Here is an 18363-nt window from a genome sequence, read left to right as displayed (position 1 = left end):
AGTTGGACGGATTATTTTGTATTAAATACACTTGTGGCCAGAAAATTAAAAACAAAAACAAAAACAAAAAAAAACAGAGTTGTTACCAGCAGGCTGTCAGTTAAAGAAACATGTAATAGAGTTCTTTAGGCAGACAGAAAATAATCTTAGCTGAAAGGTAGAGATACAGGAGATATCAAGAGCAAAGGAAGCATAAATATATGAGTAAATCCAAATGACATTGATTTTATAAAATAATAATAATGATTTGTGGGATACATATATATGTGTGTTATGTCTGTATCTATATCTATCTATCTATCTATCTATCTATCTATCTATCTATCTATCTATCGACATAGAACAACAAAAATCTTTAAGTGGGAAGGGAATAAAAGGAATTTAAGTGTTCTAAGGTCCTCATATTGTCCAAGAAGAGATAAAAGTTCCAATTATCAATAGACTTTGGTAAGTCCAGGATACATGTTGTAATTTCTAAGGTAACCATTGAAAACATAATAAAAAGTGTAAAACTTTCAAATGAAGAGAGTGATAAAATGAAATGATAAAAATGGAATGATAAAAAGTGAAATGATAAAAAAATAGTCAATCTAAAAGAAGGCAAGAAAAGAGAAAAAGAACATAGAATGAGTGGGACAAATAAAAAGCATATTATAAGACCGTAAAGTCAAATATATTAGCAATTATATTAAATATAAATAGACTAAATACTTCAGTTAAAAGATGGAGTCCTGGCCTGATTGCACATTAAAGCCAAATTATATTCTGTTTTCGAGGCACAAATTAAAATATAAGGATAAAAATATTGAAAATGAAAGAGTGGAAAAATTATACTCTGCAAACAGTAGCCCAAGAAAAGCTGGTAAATCTGTATTAATATCAACAAGCTTGGCCTTAAAGTGAAAAAAAAAAATTACTGGAGATTATGAGTCACTTCTTATTGATTAGGAATTCGACCCGCTAGGAAAATAGAATCACTTAAAATTTATATGCATCTAATTAAATGGCCTCAAAATATTTGATGGAAAAAATGACTGGAAGAACTGTACAGAGATATGAGTAAGTCCACAATCATGCTGGAATTTTGTAGCAGCTTTCACTTGGAAATTGATAAATCAAGCAGGTGAAATATCTGTCAAATTATAAAAGTTTTCAAAAACATAATTAAAAACTTGACACACCAAGAAACAATATAAGAATATATCTAGTTTTCAAGTATATATGAAACAGTTAGAAAAACTTGGCTATGAAGCAAGTCTCAACAATTTCAAAGGAGTAAATTGACAGGGTATATATATTTTTTTATTTTGTTTTTGTTTTAGACCATTGTCTTTTTTTTTTTAACCTTGTAATTCTGTTTTTATTCTTTCTTTATTTTATTATTTTATGTTTTTAGTTTCAGGTGTACAAAACAATGTAATAGTTAGACATTTACACCCCTCACAAAGTAATAACCGCTCCCCCCAAATCTACTACCCCTCTGACATCGAATATAGCTGTTACAGTTCCATTGACTATGTATATTCCCTACGTTGTACTCATGTCAATTATCATTAACCTTTGGCTTAGGAATTCTATGTCCAAGACTTTATCCTAAGATATTAATCCTGTAGATTTAAAAAAATTTACACACAAGTATGTTTCAAAATAGTAAAAAAATGTTTATCCATAGGAAATGAGTAAATAAATTATGGAAACCATATGCAGTGGGAAGCAGCACAACCATTTAAAATGATGTTATAACTCTATAATTACCGACATGAAAAGACGTCCATGATACATGTCCAAGTGGAGGAAATCAAAGGTTACAGAACTACAAAAAAAAAAAAAAAAAAAAAAGACAGGGTATATGACCACAGTTCAAAAGTAAAAAGATAACTGGAAAATCATAAAATCGTATGTTTAAAAATTAAGACAAATATCTAAATAACCCACAGGTAAAAAGAAATCTCAACAAAATGCTATTTTTTCAAAACATGTAGGATGTAACAAAAGCAATATTTAAAGGGAAATCTTCACCATAAAATGTTATATTAGGAAAAAATATAGGCTGAAAAAAGTCAGTGAACTAAGTGTTCATCTCAAGACATTAGAACAAAATGCAAACAAAGGAAGTAATAAAAAACAAAAGCAGAAAATATTGAGACAAAAAACAAAATATTGACGCTCAACAAAGCCAAAGTTATTTTTTGAAAAAAATGAATAAAATTGATAAACTATGGGTGATACCGATCAGTAAAAAACGGAAAGAGGGTACAAATGTCAACACTGGAAATGAAAAAGGGGACACATAAGCTGAGGTTTAAAGGATGAGAATGAGTTAGGAAGTGATGAAGAGGAAAGGGCCTCCTGGTTAGCAAGGACGGCCAGTACCAAGGATAGAAGCTGAGGCCAGCTGTTCACTGCCAGGAGCAGGTGGAGTGAAAGGCGTCTGTAAGGAGTGGCAGGATGAGAAGAAGGCCAGCTCAGGAGGGTCTGGATTGGGAAGGGTAAGCTGAGGAGTTGGGGCTCTATCTTGAGAACCAAGGGGAGCCGTTGGAGAATTGTAAAGCAGGGAGGAAGTGGCACAACAGATTTTTCCCTTTAGGCTGCCAGTCCTGGATGCATATTTGGAAAATGATTAGGAGATGAGGCGGGTGGGGGTGCCACCTGGAGCGGGGGAGGCCAGTGAGGAGGCAGATGCAGCCATCAGGCAGGAAGGATGTGGCTCGAACCAAGGTGCCGACGTTGGGCATGGAGCACATGGGGCAGATCAGACACATCCTAGTGTGGAAGTTGAGGACAGACGACATAGCTCTTGGAAACACTAATATTTAAGGGGCAATGGGTTAATGACAAATCTGCACATGGGGTGGAGAAGAAGATGAAACAGCTGCCAAAGGAGGAGAAAATTTCGAGAGGTAGGAAAAGTCACAGAATTGTGTGTCATATGCATCATATCTGGCCATCAGGACATCATTGCTGACTTTAGAAGACTTTAGGGAAGAGTCTAGTTTCTGTGGATTGTAAGTAAACGGAACCGAGTTCCTGGAGTTGGGTAAGAACACGGCTGGGAGCTTAGTTAGCCGTGACAGGAAGGAGAGAGCATAGTCTCAAAAGGCAATGTGGGATCACAGATTTTTTAAAAGATGGAAGATGCAGTATTTTTCCCTGTCACTCCTTGTACCCTCCACCTGAGAAATTAAAATCAGTTAACTCACATTATATGACTAAGATTTTCCAGCTATGTCAATCCAGGTTGTTCTATTTCCTCCCTCTTATTACATATTAGTAGGAAAATATTTTTAACCCCACCCTTACAATTACTCTTTGTTTATATGTCTGGTAACTTTATTCACCACATACGAAGATGGGGAGACAAATGTTTTTAAGAATTGCAAAAGGCAAAGTGATACATTTAAAGGATCATCATAACTGTTTTTGCCAAGGAAGTCCATGAAATGTTTAAATCAGAAATGGCCAGTTTACATGTCAGACTGGTAATTCTAAATTTCAGCCCCCCCTGCCCCCCCGCTGCCCGCCCCATAACATATTGTAATTGAAAGATGCCCAAACAGATGTTTTCTGTTATATGGATTCAGTTCCAAAGGTTTCTTCATATGCTGCTCACAGACAACTAATCCCTAAGGAACGACAGAGGCCAATAATTTTCATTTTTTGTCATTGCATATGAAACTATTTCAGGCTGCTTATGTTAGATTAACTTCGTTTCTGAACAGCATTATTATTAAAAATGGGTCCTATCACCTTTCCATGCACATTTGAACAATTCTTCTGCCTTATCTTGTGGCGAAAAAATCTTTTCATTCCTTTTGTGGCTATCAAATCATTTATTAATTTTCTGTGGTCATTGTGAGTCCCTCTTTTTCAACCAAATTACATCCTGTTGACCTTTGGAGTCCCTCACAAGAGATACTCAGATTGTTCAAGTGTGTGTTCAGGCGCACGTATTAACAAAACAAGTGTAATGTTTTCTTGTTGGACTGAGGTTTCAAAAATGAAATATTTAGAGTGGAAATGGTGGAAATATTGTTTCCACAAAGAGAGCTGGAAATAGCACTGTCTAGTTAGACTTGTGAAAATTAACAAACAGAAACCAGTTAAAATGGAGTCGGGAGGCTGGGAGACACAACTCTTATGTATGTGTCACTCAGCGCAGACTACTGACCAACCCCACAGGAAGAGACGTACCTTGCATCTCCAACAGGAAGTGATGTTACTACTTTACTACCTCAGCAGGAGGAAGGAAAAATTCCTCCTTGCCCAGCTGAGCCAATGGGAGACCGCCAGAAAAGTCAGACTTTTAGTTTCCTCCAATGGAATCTTCATTTACAACAGCCCTTCCCAAGTCCACAAAAGAGCGTTCCTCTCTTGTTTTTCTGGACATGTGGGTGGTTTGCCATTAGACTGCACTTCCCGAATTGCAACTCTTCATTGTTTCCAAGTAAACCCATTTGGCTGGAGAGATATCTGGCGGTCTATTTGTTTAAGGTCAACAGACTCTATCAATATTGCTTTAAATCTTAAATTGTTATGTCTCAAAGTCATTCTGAAGTCAGCTTACTGTGAATAATCACTCAAAAAATAAGAATAACCCTCTCCTGGGATCTGAAACACTGATCCAAAGAACAAAAGGGAGACATCGCTGACCATATGACAGCTCCTTCACACTGTAAATTTCCTATGGCCTGGACCCCAGAGTGTTAATCAAGTAACTTCCTTTGTGACCATCATGGGACTTTTTGCTCATTAGGAAACAAGGGCAGGAGAGAGAGGGAGATGGCTACCTGGGTGCCTTCCGGGTCTAACATTGGACTTTACTGTAGAACACAGCAATTCAGTCACTGAAGTTCTTTGTTCCAAAAAAATAGAGATTTCTGGCAATTTTTGCTGCAGGTGGAGGTAAGTGGCAGGTGAAGAGCCTTCTCTCAGTTTTGTGTCCCGCAGTTGAAGCAAGCTATTGAAATGTTGAAGATCTGGAGGAGAAGATCTGAAAACAATGAAAAGATAGTTTAAAGTAAATCCTGTGATGTTCCTGTGGAAATTCTGGGACCACCCTTATTTTCAGTCTTCACATAAATGAAGAGATACGGTTTAGAGCATGACAGGAACAAGAAGAGTCTTCTCTACTCCTATGTTCCATGCTGGCTATCAGAAGGAGCTTCCTAACCCAAAGGCCCATGAGGTATTGGAACACATGGCAACAGGGATGACATTATTTGTTGATCTGTGGGGAGTTTGTTCTTCACTGGCTGCCACGTCCTCCTTTTTCTGAACTCCTTTCTCTCTGAGCACCAAGCACCTTTTAGGTAGCCCTTCCCCCTGCAAGGGATCCTGGCCAGCACTGCAGCCTCTGACCCTGGCAGAACCCCTGTGGTGGTGGCCCCTTTTCCTTCTATCATAGCAGAAGTTCTCAGTCCTGCATCCCTTTCCTGTACTGCTTGCTCTGTGTTAGGTCACTAGCTCCGTCACTAGCTCATCAGACCTACAGTTCAGCCTCCTGGGCACTGGCGCCGACAGGCATCTCACTGAGATCAGCGGAGAACAAAACTCTACTTGTTTTCAAAGCTGTCTTTATTTAAAAATTTGTCTTAAAAAGCAACCAGACATAATTCATTCTTCTCAAAGCAGGCTTCTGTTCTTGAGCAGGCATGCCAAGTGATCTCCACGGAGACACAGAAACAGTGGATGCAAAGCGGAGGCTATTGTGTAGACCTATTACTCCAGTGGAGGTGAGTCGATGGGTCCAGGCAGCAAGACCTTGTTTGAATCCTTCCCAAGAACAGAGTCAAGCCTAGGACAGGGCTCTGCATCTATCTCTCTATTCCCATGCCACATCCTGGTTCCTGTGAGTGTTGTGTGAAAGCTGTATGCACTTTGGACCAACACCTAAATGAAGGAAGAAGCCACACTTAAGCATTAATATTTGCTCATTCTCTCTTTCCCCCGTATCCTAAATCATATTCTTCCTTTGAGCCTCAGTGAACGCTATGCCTCCTCCATGAAGCTTCTCATGAGTTCCATCTGCCTTCTCTCCTCTGTCTTCCTCAAGCCATGCTCTTCACTCAGGGACTGTTCTCCATTGCCAGCTATGCTGGATTGTTCTGGGCTAACTTGATTAAGCTGGGAGCTATGGTACCTTGAGTCTCTTCCCTGGGTTAGAATTGGCCAAAAGAGATTGGCATAAGATTTGGAAGGCAAGAGTGAAGCAGTGGCCGCTACTCTGTCACATCTGGTGACAGATAGATGCAGAGCTACCCAGCAGCTCACAGCTTGTGCTGGGTCTCCTTCATTCTGTGTCCAGTGCGTCTTCCTAGCTCTGCTGGCCAATAGCAGTTGCATACCCACCACCAGGCCATGGACCACAGAGGTGAAAGCCACGGAGGCACAGTTTCCCAGACACCTCTCCATGAGCCCCTTTGCACTCTCTTTTGGGACTGCCCACCCTTTCTCAGGTTTCCCTGCAAACTGTGACTTTTCTACCAGAGCTGGCACTTGAAGTGATCTAGTCAGTGATGCTTCTTTGATCTTCCAATTTTGCCTTCCAAGCCATACCTTAGTTCCTTAGCATCGCCCACATTTATGTAAGGTCTAATTCCCATTGAATCCCTTATCCCTGAAATATGGCTTTGCTTTCCCTACTGAACCTTGACTGATACACCAACCAACGCCTCCCAGACAGTCTTTGAGCCTGCTGAGTGAAGGCCATGTCTTATACTTCTTCAAACTTCTTTATGGTACTCAGGGCAATGCTAGAGAACAGTAGATATTCAGTGCTGTTTCTGGATTGATAGATGGAAAAAAAAAAAAGCTCATACAAATGCTTTTGGATATATGACCCTCCCACTGCTTCCTCTCTCCCAGAGTTGGAAAATGGAGACCCCAGACAATGCAGGAACCTGCTGCTAGATTCCTGGGCATGAAGTGATTTAAGCGTCAGCATTTCTGTGTAAAGATCCACCATCATTCCTTAGGGGTTTGTCGCAGGAAAATGGAGTGATGATTGTGTCCATTTGCTTTTACCCTCTCTACCCAGCCATTTTTTTCAAGGGTTTCCTTCAAAGGAAGGGAGACTCAGGGGAACTGATGTTCGGTAGTGCTCCTGGCTCATGTTTCATAGATGGCTAGTCAGAAATATTCACTGCATGTGAGGAACAGTACATGGGCTCCTTGAGTTTCTAGTAGGTCATGTGTTCATGGAGTATTCAAGTCTTTCTACAAGGAAAGACCAGACCTGGAAGTCTGATAGCCCAATGAATAGTCATACAAGTGAGATGAGGTCTTCCTCCTGCTTCCCTCCTTTCCTCTCTTTCTTATTTCTTTTCTGTCATAAACATGTTTTGGAGGCTTAGAATCTCAAAGTTATACACTAAGTACTGACAAAACAGAGAAGGCAACCTGGTGTTAATGTCAAAAGTCCTGTAAAATAGTTATTTTAAAGTACCGTAGGGACACAGAAGAGAGATGTCGGGATAGAAACCTTCCCCAACAGGTGGCATGTTAAGAGTTGCCTCTCTTGGGGCCGGCCCGGTGGCTCAGGTGGTTAGAGCTCCAGGCTCCTAACTCCAAAGGCTGCCGTTTCAATTCCCACATGGGCCAGTGGGCTCCCAACCACAAGGTTGCCAGTTCAATTTCTCGAGTCCTGCAAGGGATGCTGGGCAGTACCCCCTGCAACGAAAGATTGAACATGGCACCTTAAGCTGAGCTGCCACTGAGCTTCCAGATGGCTCAGTTGGTTGGAGCGCGTCCTCTCAACCACAAGGTTGCCTGTTCGACTCCCGCAAGGGATGGTGGGCTGTGCCCCCTGCAACTAGCAATGGCAACTGGACCTGGAGCTGAGCTGCGCCCTCCATGACTAAGACTGAAAGGACAACAACTTGAAGCTGAATGGCACCCTCCACAACTAAGATTGAAAGGACAACAACTTGACTTGGGAAAAAGGCCTGGAAGTACACACTGTTCCCCAATAAAGTCCTGTTCCCCTTCCCCAATAAAATCCTTAAAAAAAAAAAAAAAAGAGTTGCTTCTCTCGCCATGACCTGCTCAGGAGAGGGAGGACCAGCATGCTCCATGAAACACCTTTCTGGAAAAACCCTCTCTGTGCTCTCCAGCCATGAAAAGTTACTGGCATTTCATGATTCCCTCCAATCTTCACTTGTTACCTGCTTTTGAAAGCCCATCCCAAGTCACCTGAATTCTAGCTCTCAACACAAGCCTGGTGCTGTAAAATTCCTCTGCGACTTCATTTCTCAAGATGTTATGACCCTGTTCTTAGTGATCTGGGCCTTGCCCGGCAGGGCTGAGTAACCCGTTTGCTTGTCTGACACAGGCTCTCCTGCTTATCTGTGAGGACTGCGACTGCTCCTTCTTTACAACTGAATTTTTCCATTTCAGAATATCTGAAGTTTCTGTCTGGCCATTTAAAATAGGCTTCTGCTGCCCTTTCTTTTTTGTGATTCTATATTTCATTCCTCCAAACATTTAATACAGACTTTATGTGTGACGATTTTAATATCTGAAGTGCTTCGGTGGGGGCCCTCAATAGGTTGTTTGTTTCTGTTAATACACAAGTGTGGCCATGTTTTCCTTGTGTAGTTGGTCTTTGGTTGTGAACTCGAATTTGTTTGCCCTTCATATTGGGGAATCTGGGACTGTTCCTCCAGAGAAGATTTGCACTTGCTTCTGCCACGACCCAGGGCACTGTGGTGTCTTCAGGTTGCCAGACTTCATGCAGGAATCTCAAATTCCTCTTTCCACCTAGTAGGAGGTGCAAGGTTCTGTTTTCATCATGTCACCACTTGCTCTCATGTCACCCCTGCCTGATACTTTGGTGGAAAGCTCATGGCTTCCTGCTCTGATTGCTGAAAGACTTTTTGAAGAAGAAATTTTGTCCTTGCAGATTCCCCTTGCTCCCTAGAGCCCAACCATACCAAAAAAAAAAAAAAAAAAAAAAAAATATATATAAAGTCCATTTTATCTGGGATCCAGCTTTGTAGAGGGAGGGGTCTGAGCACTGTTGGTGGAGTCCCATCTCTTACTTCTCCATGGCTGTTTCCCTGGAAAAGTCAGCTTAATTGAGTCCATAGGGTAAGTTTATTATTATTTTTTGACATATTTTTAGCATCAGTACTGAACTATAATTATACACTGATGATGTATAAATGGATGCTGTAGATGAGGGAAGACACTTTCAAAGCCTGTTCTATTAAGCATTCTTGAAACCACTCTGTAAATGTCACAGAGTAAAACTTAAAAAGTTTTCAACAAACTGAACCCAGAAATAGTATGTACTGTCTGGTTTATTTTGTGCCTGTTTCCTTCTAGGGCAGATTTTAGATTGTTCTGAGGCTAAACTTTTTTTTTTTAACTCTAAAGTATTCTATGTTGGAACCAACGATAGAAAGTTAACTTTGAGGATTAGATTTCTAACCTGCTAGTCTAGGAAAGGAGTCCTATTTACGCATAAAGGTAGTGAGTAAGATATAACTAACTAGTCTATTCTCTAGAAGTGCTCTGAAGTGCTAAGGACCTACAAAGTGGAGCAGATTATGAAGTTTCAGTGTCTGATATTAATACAATCCAATGAAAAAGCAAAAGTAAAGTAAAGGTAACATGAGGAATTGATGCAATTGTTAGCATTACCATAGTATTTTTCCTGTTAGTAAAGGGCTTCTCACTTCCTTTACAGAATGATTGTTCTCAGCTTGAGCATTTATTTGGTAAACACAAATCTCAGCAACACAAGTATTGCCTGAAACAAGGAGAATCAAAGGTGCCATCCCTAGATCTGGAAGACTCTGAAGATAATTAGATAATATTGGTCTCAGTATCCTCATTGTATAATTATCTGTAGTCTTCCAAAATAAGAAGTTCTTGCTGTTTTATCCAACAAAAAATTTCACTGGCTCTTTCGCTCACTGTCATTGGGTCCCTACAGTGACAGTTCTGCGGTGGTATTACTGAAGGTTATTCCACTGGACCAAGTAAATCATGATGAGACCTTGCACACAGGACTGCAGTCGTGTCTACGTTTCCTTCAAAGTCCTTCCTTCCTAATGCCGTCCTCGCTTCCCCAGGCCAAACTGATCACTGCCGTGCTTGTTCTTTCGTCCCTTTTCAGCCTGCCTGTGTATACGCCATGCATCTCATTGCTGCTAAGTGCTCACTGAGCGTCCCTCCCCTGCTGCTCTCTGACCCACTTAACACAGGGACCCGAAGTCTGTATCTTTCTATCTCCCATTCAGCACAGAGCGGAGCATAGACAGACATTCAGCAACCACCCCTGGGTACATTCATGTCCGCTGAAGCCGTCCCGTGCATTGTAGGTCATGAGCAAATGGGCACTCTCACTGACGGTAAGCAGCTCCCGCGGTTCTCCGTCCACCTTCTGTCTTCCTAACTTCCTGATATGGCTTCTGAATCTAGTTTTCAGGGTGAATGGCTAAAAGTGTGCCTCTGCATTACTGCTTCTCAAAGATGCTGCCTCAGGTATTCATTCTTTAATAGCAAAGAAAAATTTGCCCTTCAATATTTCTCTATGCAATAAATTAAATATCCTAAATTATAAGAATATATATTTATAGACGTTTGTAATTGGACCCAATATATTTTTGTTTTGTAAAACATGTGTGAACACTTTTATATTTGTAAATGTGTAAAAAGACAATGTGTAAACACTTTTACAGTGGTACCTTGATTTTCAAACGTCTCCTTTGACGAACATTTTGGTTTATGAACGCTATAAATTATGGATCTACGGTATCATTAGATAGTAAAATTCATGCTAAATTGCCATTTTAGGGGTTGATTTTAAAGGTCTGGAAAGGATTAATCCATTTTGCATTACTTTCTATGGGGAAACGGTGCCTCAGTTTTCGAACGTTTCAGAACTCGAACAGTCTTCGGGAACTGATTACGTTAGAAAACTGAGGTACCACTTTTACTTTTTTCTGAGTGGCCTGCACGCAAAAATGCCTCCTTGTCCCTCGCGTACACTGTTTCTGTGAGATGTCTTTATCGTCATCCAGGACTAGGGGACCCGTCCCTGTCTGGTCCACGTCTTCTCCTGGTTAGGAGCTTGCAGTCTCTTCTTCTGGGTCTAATCTGCTATTAAACCATCTATTGAGCTCTTAATTTCTGCCATTACATTTCAGTTCTAGAATAGCCATTTGGTTTTTCTTTATAGATTCCACTTCTCGTGAAAATTTCCATCTTGTCATATATTTCTGAACTTATGGATCACAGTTATCTTAAATTCCATGTCTGATAACTCCAATAGCTCGATCTCCTGTGGTTGTTTTTCTATAACATCTTTTTTTTCTCTTGGATTTTGGTCACTTGGTCTTCTTTCCTAGTATGTCTGGTAATTTCTTATTGAATGCCCGGCATTGTATATGAAAAATTACAAAGTCTCTGGGTAATGTTACCTTTTCCCGGAGAGATACTGTTTTTGCATCTGGCAAGCAGCGAGAGTAGGGGCAGGTCATCTAAATCCAGTCTTGGATTGAGCTGACTAGAAGCTGGTTTCCATTCTTGTGAAGCTCGGTTTATGTCTGGTTCACTTGTATCCCAAGGTGTCCCAGCCGAAAGCCTGGGTGGGCCTTGATCTCCAGTTTATGTCTCCACAGCACCATGAAACTGCTGAAAGCTCTGTGTAACTTCTCAGTCTCTTAGGCACTGCTTACAAATCAGTTAAGTTACTTAGGAGAAAATCACAGCGAATCTCAGTCTCACTTTTCTGTGTGTCCCTTTGCTCTAGGATCCTGCCTCTCAAGTGATAGGTGCCTTCGTGACCCCTGGATTCTAATTTTTAGCTTTCTAGTTTTGTGAGACTGCGATATGGTCTGCTTAGCTTCTCATTCCCCTAGCTACCACTTTGTCCTTGGTTTTGTAGACTTTTGGACAACATTGTATGTAAGTTAGCAATATTTTTAAAAGGAAAGTGGGTGTATAATATCAGACTCATCAATACTATGTTTCTCCAAAAATAAGACCAAGCTGGATAATCAGGTCTAATGGGTCTTTTGGAGCAAAAATTAATATAAGACACGGTATTATATTATATTATATTATATTATATTATATTATATTATATTATATTATATTATATTATATTATATTATATATTACATAAGACCCGATCTTATAGGAAAATAAGACCAGATCTTACATTAATTTTTGCTCCAAAAGACACATTAGAGCTGATTGTCCAGCTAGGTCTTATTTTCGGGGAAACAGGGTATGTTTTCTTCCTCTCCAGGATCTTAGCCCCCTGGGTTCTGGCCACCTTGGCAGCACCCCAGTGCCTTCAAACAGATTCTTTTTGCATTTTATTCAGCTTTCTAGTCATAATTGGTAGGAAGTTTTATCTGTTACAAGTTAGTTCATCAAAACCAGAATCAGAAATCTTGTCAATTCAGTCTTCATGCACTCCTATCATGTGCTGACTATGTGACTTTACTTCCATTATGAATATAACAATATGACTACTAAAAACTACCATCTAGCTCTTCCCGAAAGCGGCCTGAGGTGATCTCTGAAAATGGTTCGCTATTCGCTTGACCCAGAGAACCCCACAAAATCATGTAAATCGAGAGGTTCAAATCTACGGGTTCATTTTAAGAACACTCGTGAAACTGCCCAGGCCATCAAAGGGATGCATATCCGAAAAGCCACCAAGTATTTAAAGGATGTCACGTTACAAAAGCAATGTGTGCCATTCCGTCGTTACAATGGTGGAGTTGGGAGATGTGCCCAGGCCAAACAGTGGGGTTGGACGCAGGGTCGTTGGCCCAAAAAGAGTGCAGAATTTTTACTGCACATGCTTAAAAATGCAGAGAGTAATGCTGAACTTAAGGGCTTAGATGTAGACTCTCTGGTCATTGAGCACATCCAGGTGAACAAAGCTCCCAAGATGCGGCGCAGAACTTACAGAGCTCACGGGCGGATTAATCCATACATGAGCTCTCCCTGCCACATTGAGATGATCCTCACTGAAAAAGAACAAATTGTTCCGAAACCAGAAGAGGAGGTTGCTCAGAAGAAGAAGATCTCCCAGAAGAAACTGAAGAAACAAAAACTTATGGCCCGGGAGTAAATTCAACATCAAATAAATGCTAACAAAAGGAAAAAAAAAAAAAACAAACAAAAAAAACACACAAAAAAAAAACACTACCATCTACTTCAGACCAGTAAATGGATAATAACAATACGATGGAAATAAGTCATTATTATAGAATAGAAGTTAATTAAGTACATAATGTGAAATAGAAGCACAGGGGTAAGAGTCCTTAGTTCTAAGACCTGAGTCAGAGAATGCTTCATGGAAGAAGTGATGCTGGAATTGAGTCTTGAATAATAACTAGGATATCACTAGATGAAGCAGGGTGCCTTTGAGGTTATGCTTCAAGTTATGACTGGCTCGAATTTGAGAATTGCCTGAGTGCTCTGCTTAGCTAGTCTTTCTTCTTAGTTGAAACGTTCATTTTCTGCTCTAATGTAAATATCCTCATTCTAGAGAATTACAGAAATATGCTTTTGGTTAACAATGGATTGATCTCTTTATTCAATGTCATATGTTGTCTTAGATTAAGAACATACACACTCCCACAAATCTCAGGGAAACCGAAGATGTACATCTGAGTCTTGGCCTTAGGGCTTCTCCTATCTGAATCACTCCCTTTCCTAGGTACCCTTTTGTGTTGATGGTTGCACCCTTCCAATTTCACAGGTTGGAAAACCTTGAGTCATCTTTAACTTGCCTTCATTCTTTAAATCTGTTCTTTTGCCAAGATTGTTTTTTCTTTTTTTACGTAAGTTTCTCTGATTTCTCCTCTTGGACTCCGGTCATCACCCATGTGTAAATAAATATTGTATCTTCCTACGAGGTCCCTCTGACTCCAGCTTCTCCAGACTACTTGTGTACTACTTTCAGATTAGTCTTCATGGCCAGGGCTTTCACTATGTCATTTTTCTGACCCCAAGTCTATATTAGCTCCCTATTGCCTCTCATATGAAGTCTACTTCTTTGTTGGATGTTGGAGAATTGCCATAATCTGGTCCATCTTACTTATCTAATCTTGTTTTCTATTACTCTCAAACCTGGAATTTTTGTACTAAGCTGGGAAGACCAAACTGGATATTCAAACAGAATTAGGATGAGCTACATTCAGTGCCCAGCTTAAGAGGCAAAACGTTTTTTAAAAACCCTAACTTGCCGCTTTACTCCATGTTTTCCTCCAAGTTAAAGCCTTAATTATTTATAAGAGTTGCTTCAACAGACTGCAGGTTCTTGTCTAGAGTTAGGGATTTCTGGTGGTTTACTACATTGCCTATTTGTAGCTTCCGTTTATGATTAGGGTATAGTGAAATAGCTATAGATGGAACTCTTTGCCTTTCTTCTGTTTTCTGCTAAGAGTTAATTAATTTGATGAGTGTACTCAAGATTTTGGTGAGGGAACAGATTTAGGTGCCATACTTATTTCTAAGTACGTGTGTGTAGGTATTCATCTAGCATCGTCAAACTGCAAACTGGTAGGTGCTATCCTGCTCAAGACCTGTAAGGCGAGGATTTAAAGAAAAGCATAGAAAGCTACCCCCTTTACCTTTCTTGATAAATGTGCAAACTATTGTGGATCCTAACAGCTTAGAATATGTTACTGTGTTGCTTGGATCAGTGCAGAATTGGGAGGAAGTTGGAATATATGTTCAGATCTCCATATGTTGGAAGTTATGTCCCCTTGTATTATATACTAGGTAAGCATAATAAAGCATAATAACATATTTTTCTAATATTCTGTGGATCTGATTAAACTACATTTTTTTCCTTCTACTGGATACCCCAGGGATACTGAGTCTACTCAGTGTGGGGAACGAGAGTCCTGGTAGTACGAACACTCCAAGCCAGTTTCCTCATTGTCTTCTGTGAATGCCGTGTTCAGCTTGCCCTCTGAGGCACTGTCCATGCTTTCCCTGTTTTGTACCTCACGTCTTCCTCACAGCTTTTCCAACTCCTGCCCCTTTCTGAAGACCAAGCTTGATCCAGCTTTTCTATGAAATCTTCTCAACTATTTTAGGCTCTTTTCTAAACTCCCTTTTCAGTTACCATTAGTTCCTCATGGTTTGGTGTTTAGATTGTCTCCAAAGATGGGTACTGTGATTGTCATTAGTGCTTTTCACCACGTATTTCTGGTTCTCTCCCATTCGGAGCACATGTTAGGATATCACTTCCCTGCCCACTTAGAGTGAGGTGTGGCCACATACTTTAGCTGATGAAATATGAGTGGAATTGACATGTGTAGTTCCTAGGTGGAAGCAATAAAAGATCGTGAGATAATGACCTTTCCTCTGTCACTACAATCAGCAATTGGAGAAGGTGGCTGGTCTATGAGCCTCCACTGCTGAGTGACTATAGTGAGTGGGGCCCCCTACTGGTCTGTGTTAGACATGGAACACGAACAAAAAAATGAACCTTTGTTTACCCCCTAAGGTTTGGGGGTCTTTTGTTACTGCTGCTAATGGCTTATCCTGACTAAGATGTTTATACTTGGAAATTTATTGCTGGGAGGCCAAGAACTAACTTATTTGAATATGGCTGTAGATTGAATTCTTTTTTTAGGTTGAATTGTAGATTGACTTCTTTTTGTTAGGCACTCACATTTTCTTTGGAGGTCCTGGAGTTACCGATGAATAATGAGATTATATGCCGTGGAGCAATAGGATTCTGTGTAGCAGTAAAGTTGCCTTTACTCTAAAAAAGAAAAAAGGCCCTGAGAGAATCAGTGTTCAAGGAACACCCTCTTATATTTCTAATAATTAATGTCAAGGATCTTAGTTAAAGGACAGATTGGTACAAGGAAAGTTTGTGAGATTGCTGCTTTATAAATTTCCCAAAAGCTTATCATTGGCCTGGATCACAGGGGAAGGACCCATAAATATTTGTGTGGATTGTTAGAAAACATGGGCTGAAGTCTAATGAACTGTGATGTTTCTCTGGACATGGACACATTTTGGCTCTTATTGTCATGGCAACCCTCCAGGACTTACTCTCAGTTGATCATCTTTCTCTGGACACCAGATGCTTCAGCTCCAGTCCAGGGCCTCTGGGAACAGAACCTGGTACTTCCTGTGCAGTTGCAGCTGCCCTTTTACTTGGAGAAAGTAGGACTTGCTGGTGAATTGGTAGCTGAATTGTTTAATTTCATTTTTGGAAAAGCTGGGTAAACTCTCTTCTTTGGGTTAATTTATAGATCCCCCGAGTCTCAATTAATGTCCCTGTCTTTCTGACATGTTTTGTGGTTGAGTCCTGTCCTGGGAGCTACTGGGTTAGTACTGAGGCTACACCCATCATTGCTATAAAAGCGCTGCAGCCAACAAACGTGTCTCAGGAAAATGTAACCATGGTGAGCACTCCACATACTGGGGAATTCTCTGTTATCACCTCCTCAGCTTGGTCCCCTGCAATGCCATTTGGATCTGCTCATTCCCACTGCGACAGCCCTGGTCAAGAGCTCAGTCTCATCCAGGCTGAACTGCTTGTATAAGCTTCCTAGCCAGCACTCCTGCCTCAACTGGCCTCTTCCTCTTCTTTCTCCAGGGGCTCATATGGACGATGCTAAGTACATCTCCTTTGGCTGCAAATAATGACTACCTAACTTAAGAAGGTGGGACATCCAAAACCTAACGAAGGGACAGTGGCTGGGTCTTAGGATTAACTGGAACCCAGAGACTTAGAAACCACGAAGAATCTCTCTTCTTCCTCCCTGCTCATCCTGCAACGTTTTCCTCTGCTCAGCAAGCTGGAGCACCAGCATGCACATTGTAGGAACCACGGTCACGCAGCAATGGATGGGGTGCCACAACTACAGCGGCAGCCCCAGGAGAGGGATGGCTCATGGAAAACTTACTTGCCCATGAAAGTCAGGTGGATAGAGGTGGGGTGCTGGGAAATGGTTCTCAGAAGAAGAAGGGGTGCTTGTCTGACAAACAATAGGTGCCTGTTACCCGAAACAGCGAGAATCTTTGTTCAGTTCTTTCCACACCTGCCACGCCTGAGCCACCATTCCTCATATACATACGACCTGTTTCTGTTTTTGAGTTTTATAGGTACTTTTTGTTCACCATCTTGAAATACCCCATGCTCTTTGGGAAACAGTCTTCCTTTTCTCTTTCAAAACTCACCTTCTGCATGGATATTTTCAACCAACCACACTATATCCAGAAACACTTCCAGCTCTTGCTTGTTGTAGAGCTGTTGAGTAAATCAATATGTGGATACAAATATGTCAGCTGCAGCCTGACGTCTCCTGGAGGTCTTGGTACAAATGATTGGAACTCCCGCTTCTCCTGGTTTGGGAAGCCCACAGCCCTCGAAGACAAGCCAGACAAGACCAATAACCACTTGTACAAGTACATGTGGGCCTAACAGACTTTACGAGTGCTGTCAGTTTGGAGACTGGAGTGGGAGGGGCAGCCTCTCAGCAACACACACAATTCAAAGGCAAAGAAGGCTGGGCCATTAAGCAGCCTCTACCACTCTGCCACTGAACCTGACCCGCCAAGGTCTAACTTCTTCTTGTTGGCACCATTCTGTTCCTCTCTTCCTCTTCGCCTCTTCACTCATCTCTCCCCACTCTGATGGAAAACTGATAGATGACCCCCTTTCAGGTCATCTTGCTGCTCTCAGTGTAGAAATGAAGTTGAGACCGAAAGCTGGATCCAACTCACCTTCAGGGAACTTGGCTGCCCACTCACTCATTCCAGGTGAGTGGCTTTCTGCTCAGGTCCTAAATCCTGGTCCAATATTCTGTGACCTGGGAGCAGAGCTGGTCTTCTGTGGGGAACACAGAGCATGGGGCACTGCTGCTTACTCGGGAGAAGGTGAGTTGGGGCCATGCTCTCAGAACAGGGTAGCTTCCTGGCAGGGGCCTGGACTTCTCCCACGTGGGTCACTTGGGCAGGGGTGGATGTAGGAAACAGCACGTGGACAGGCATGAGCATTCATTTTTGTTTCTTTTCTTATAGACAAGGGATATTTCTGAGCAAGGTACAGGGTTTTCACCCAGTGGGGTTGAATTGGAGCTAAATATAAACTTTGAGGAGGGAATATGGTGACTTTGCCACGGGAGGGACCCCAGACTGAGCCAGATCAGCGAGAATGTGATTCATTCCTCCCTCCGTCTAACTCTCCTCCCTCCTTCCTTTTCTCTCCCTCTCTCCCTTTCTTCCTTCTTAAAAAGGGGGATTTGTGCTTCTTTTTCCCAGTACTGTGAAGACCATGAGAAAAACATACCTCCTCCTTATCCTCTGATTCTGGATGTGTCCTCCTTCATTCATTTATTCATTTGGGCAGTATTTGTAGTGCCG

General features: G+C 41.3%; 1 protein-coding gene across 1 annotated transcript; it reads left to right on the top strand.

Annotated features, from left to right (window-relative positions):
* Window positions 1–12507: 12507 nt before the first annotated feature.
* LOC141571730 (large ribosomal subunit protein uL22) lies at window positions 12508–13138 on the top strand. The gene has a single exon (XM_074333769.1). The coding sequence runs from the start codon at window positions 12542–12544 to the stop codon at window positions 13094–13096; it is 555 nt and encodes a 184-aa protein (XP_074189870.1). The 5' UTR covers window positions 12508–12541; the 3' UTR covers window positions 13097–13138.
* The last annotated feature ends 5225 nt before the right edge of the window (window positions 13139–18363 follow it).

This window comes from Rhinolophus sinicus, linkage group LG05, assembly GCF_036562045.2.
Source record: "Rhinolophus sinicus isolate RSC01 linkage group LG05, ASM3656204v1, whole genome shotgun sequence".
NCBI classification, from domain to species: Eukaryota; Metazoa; Chordata; class Mammalia; order Chiroptera; family Rhinolophidae; genus Rhinolophus; species Rhinolophus sinicus.
This window is presented reverse-complemented; position numbering and strand designations above follow the sequence as displayed.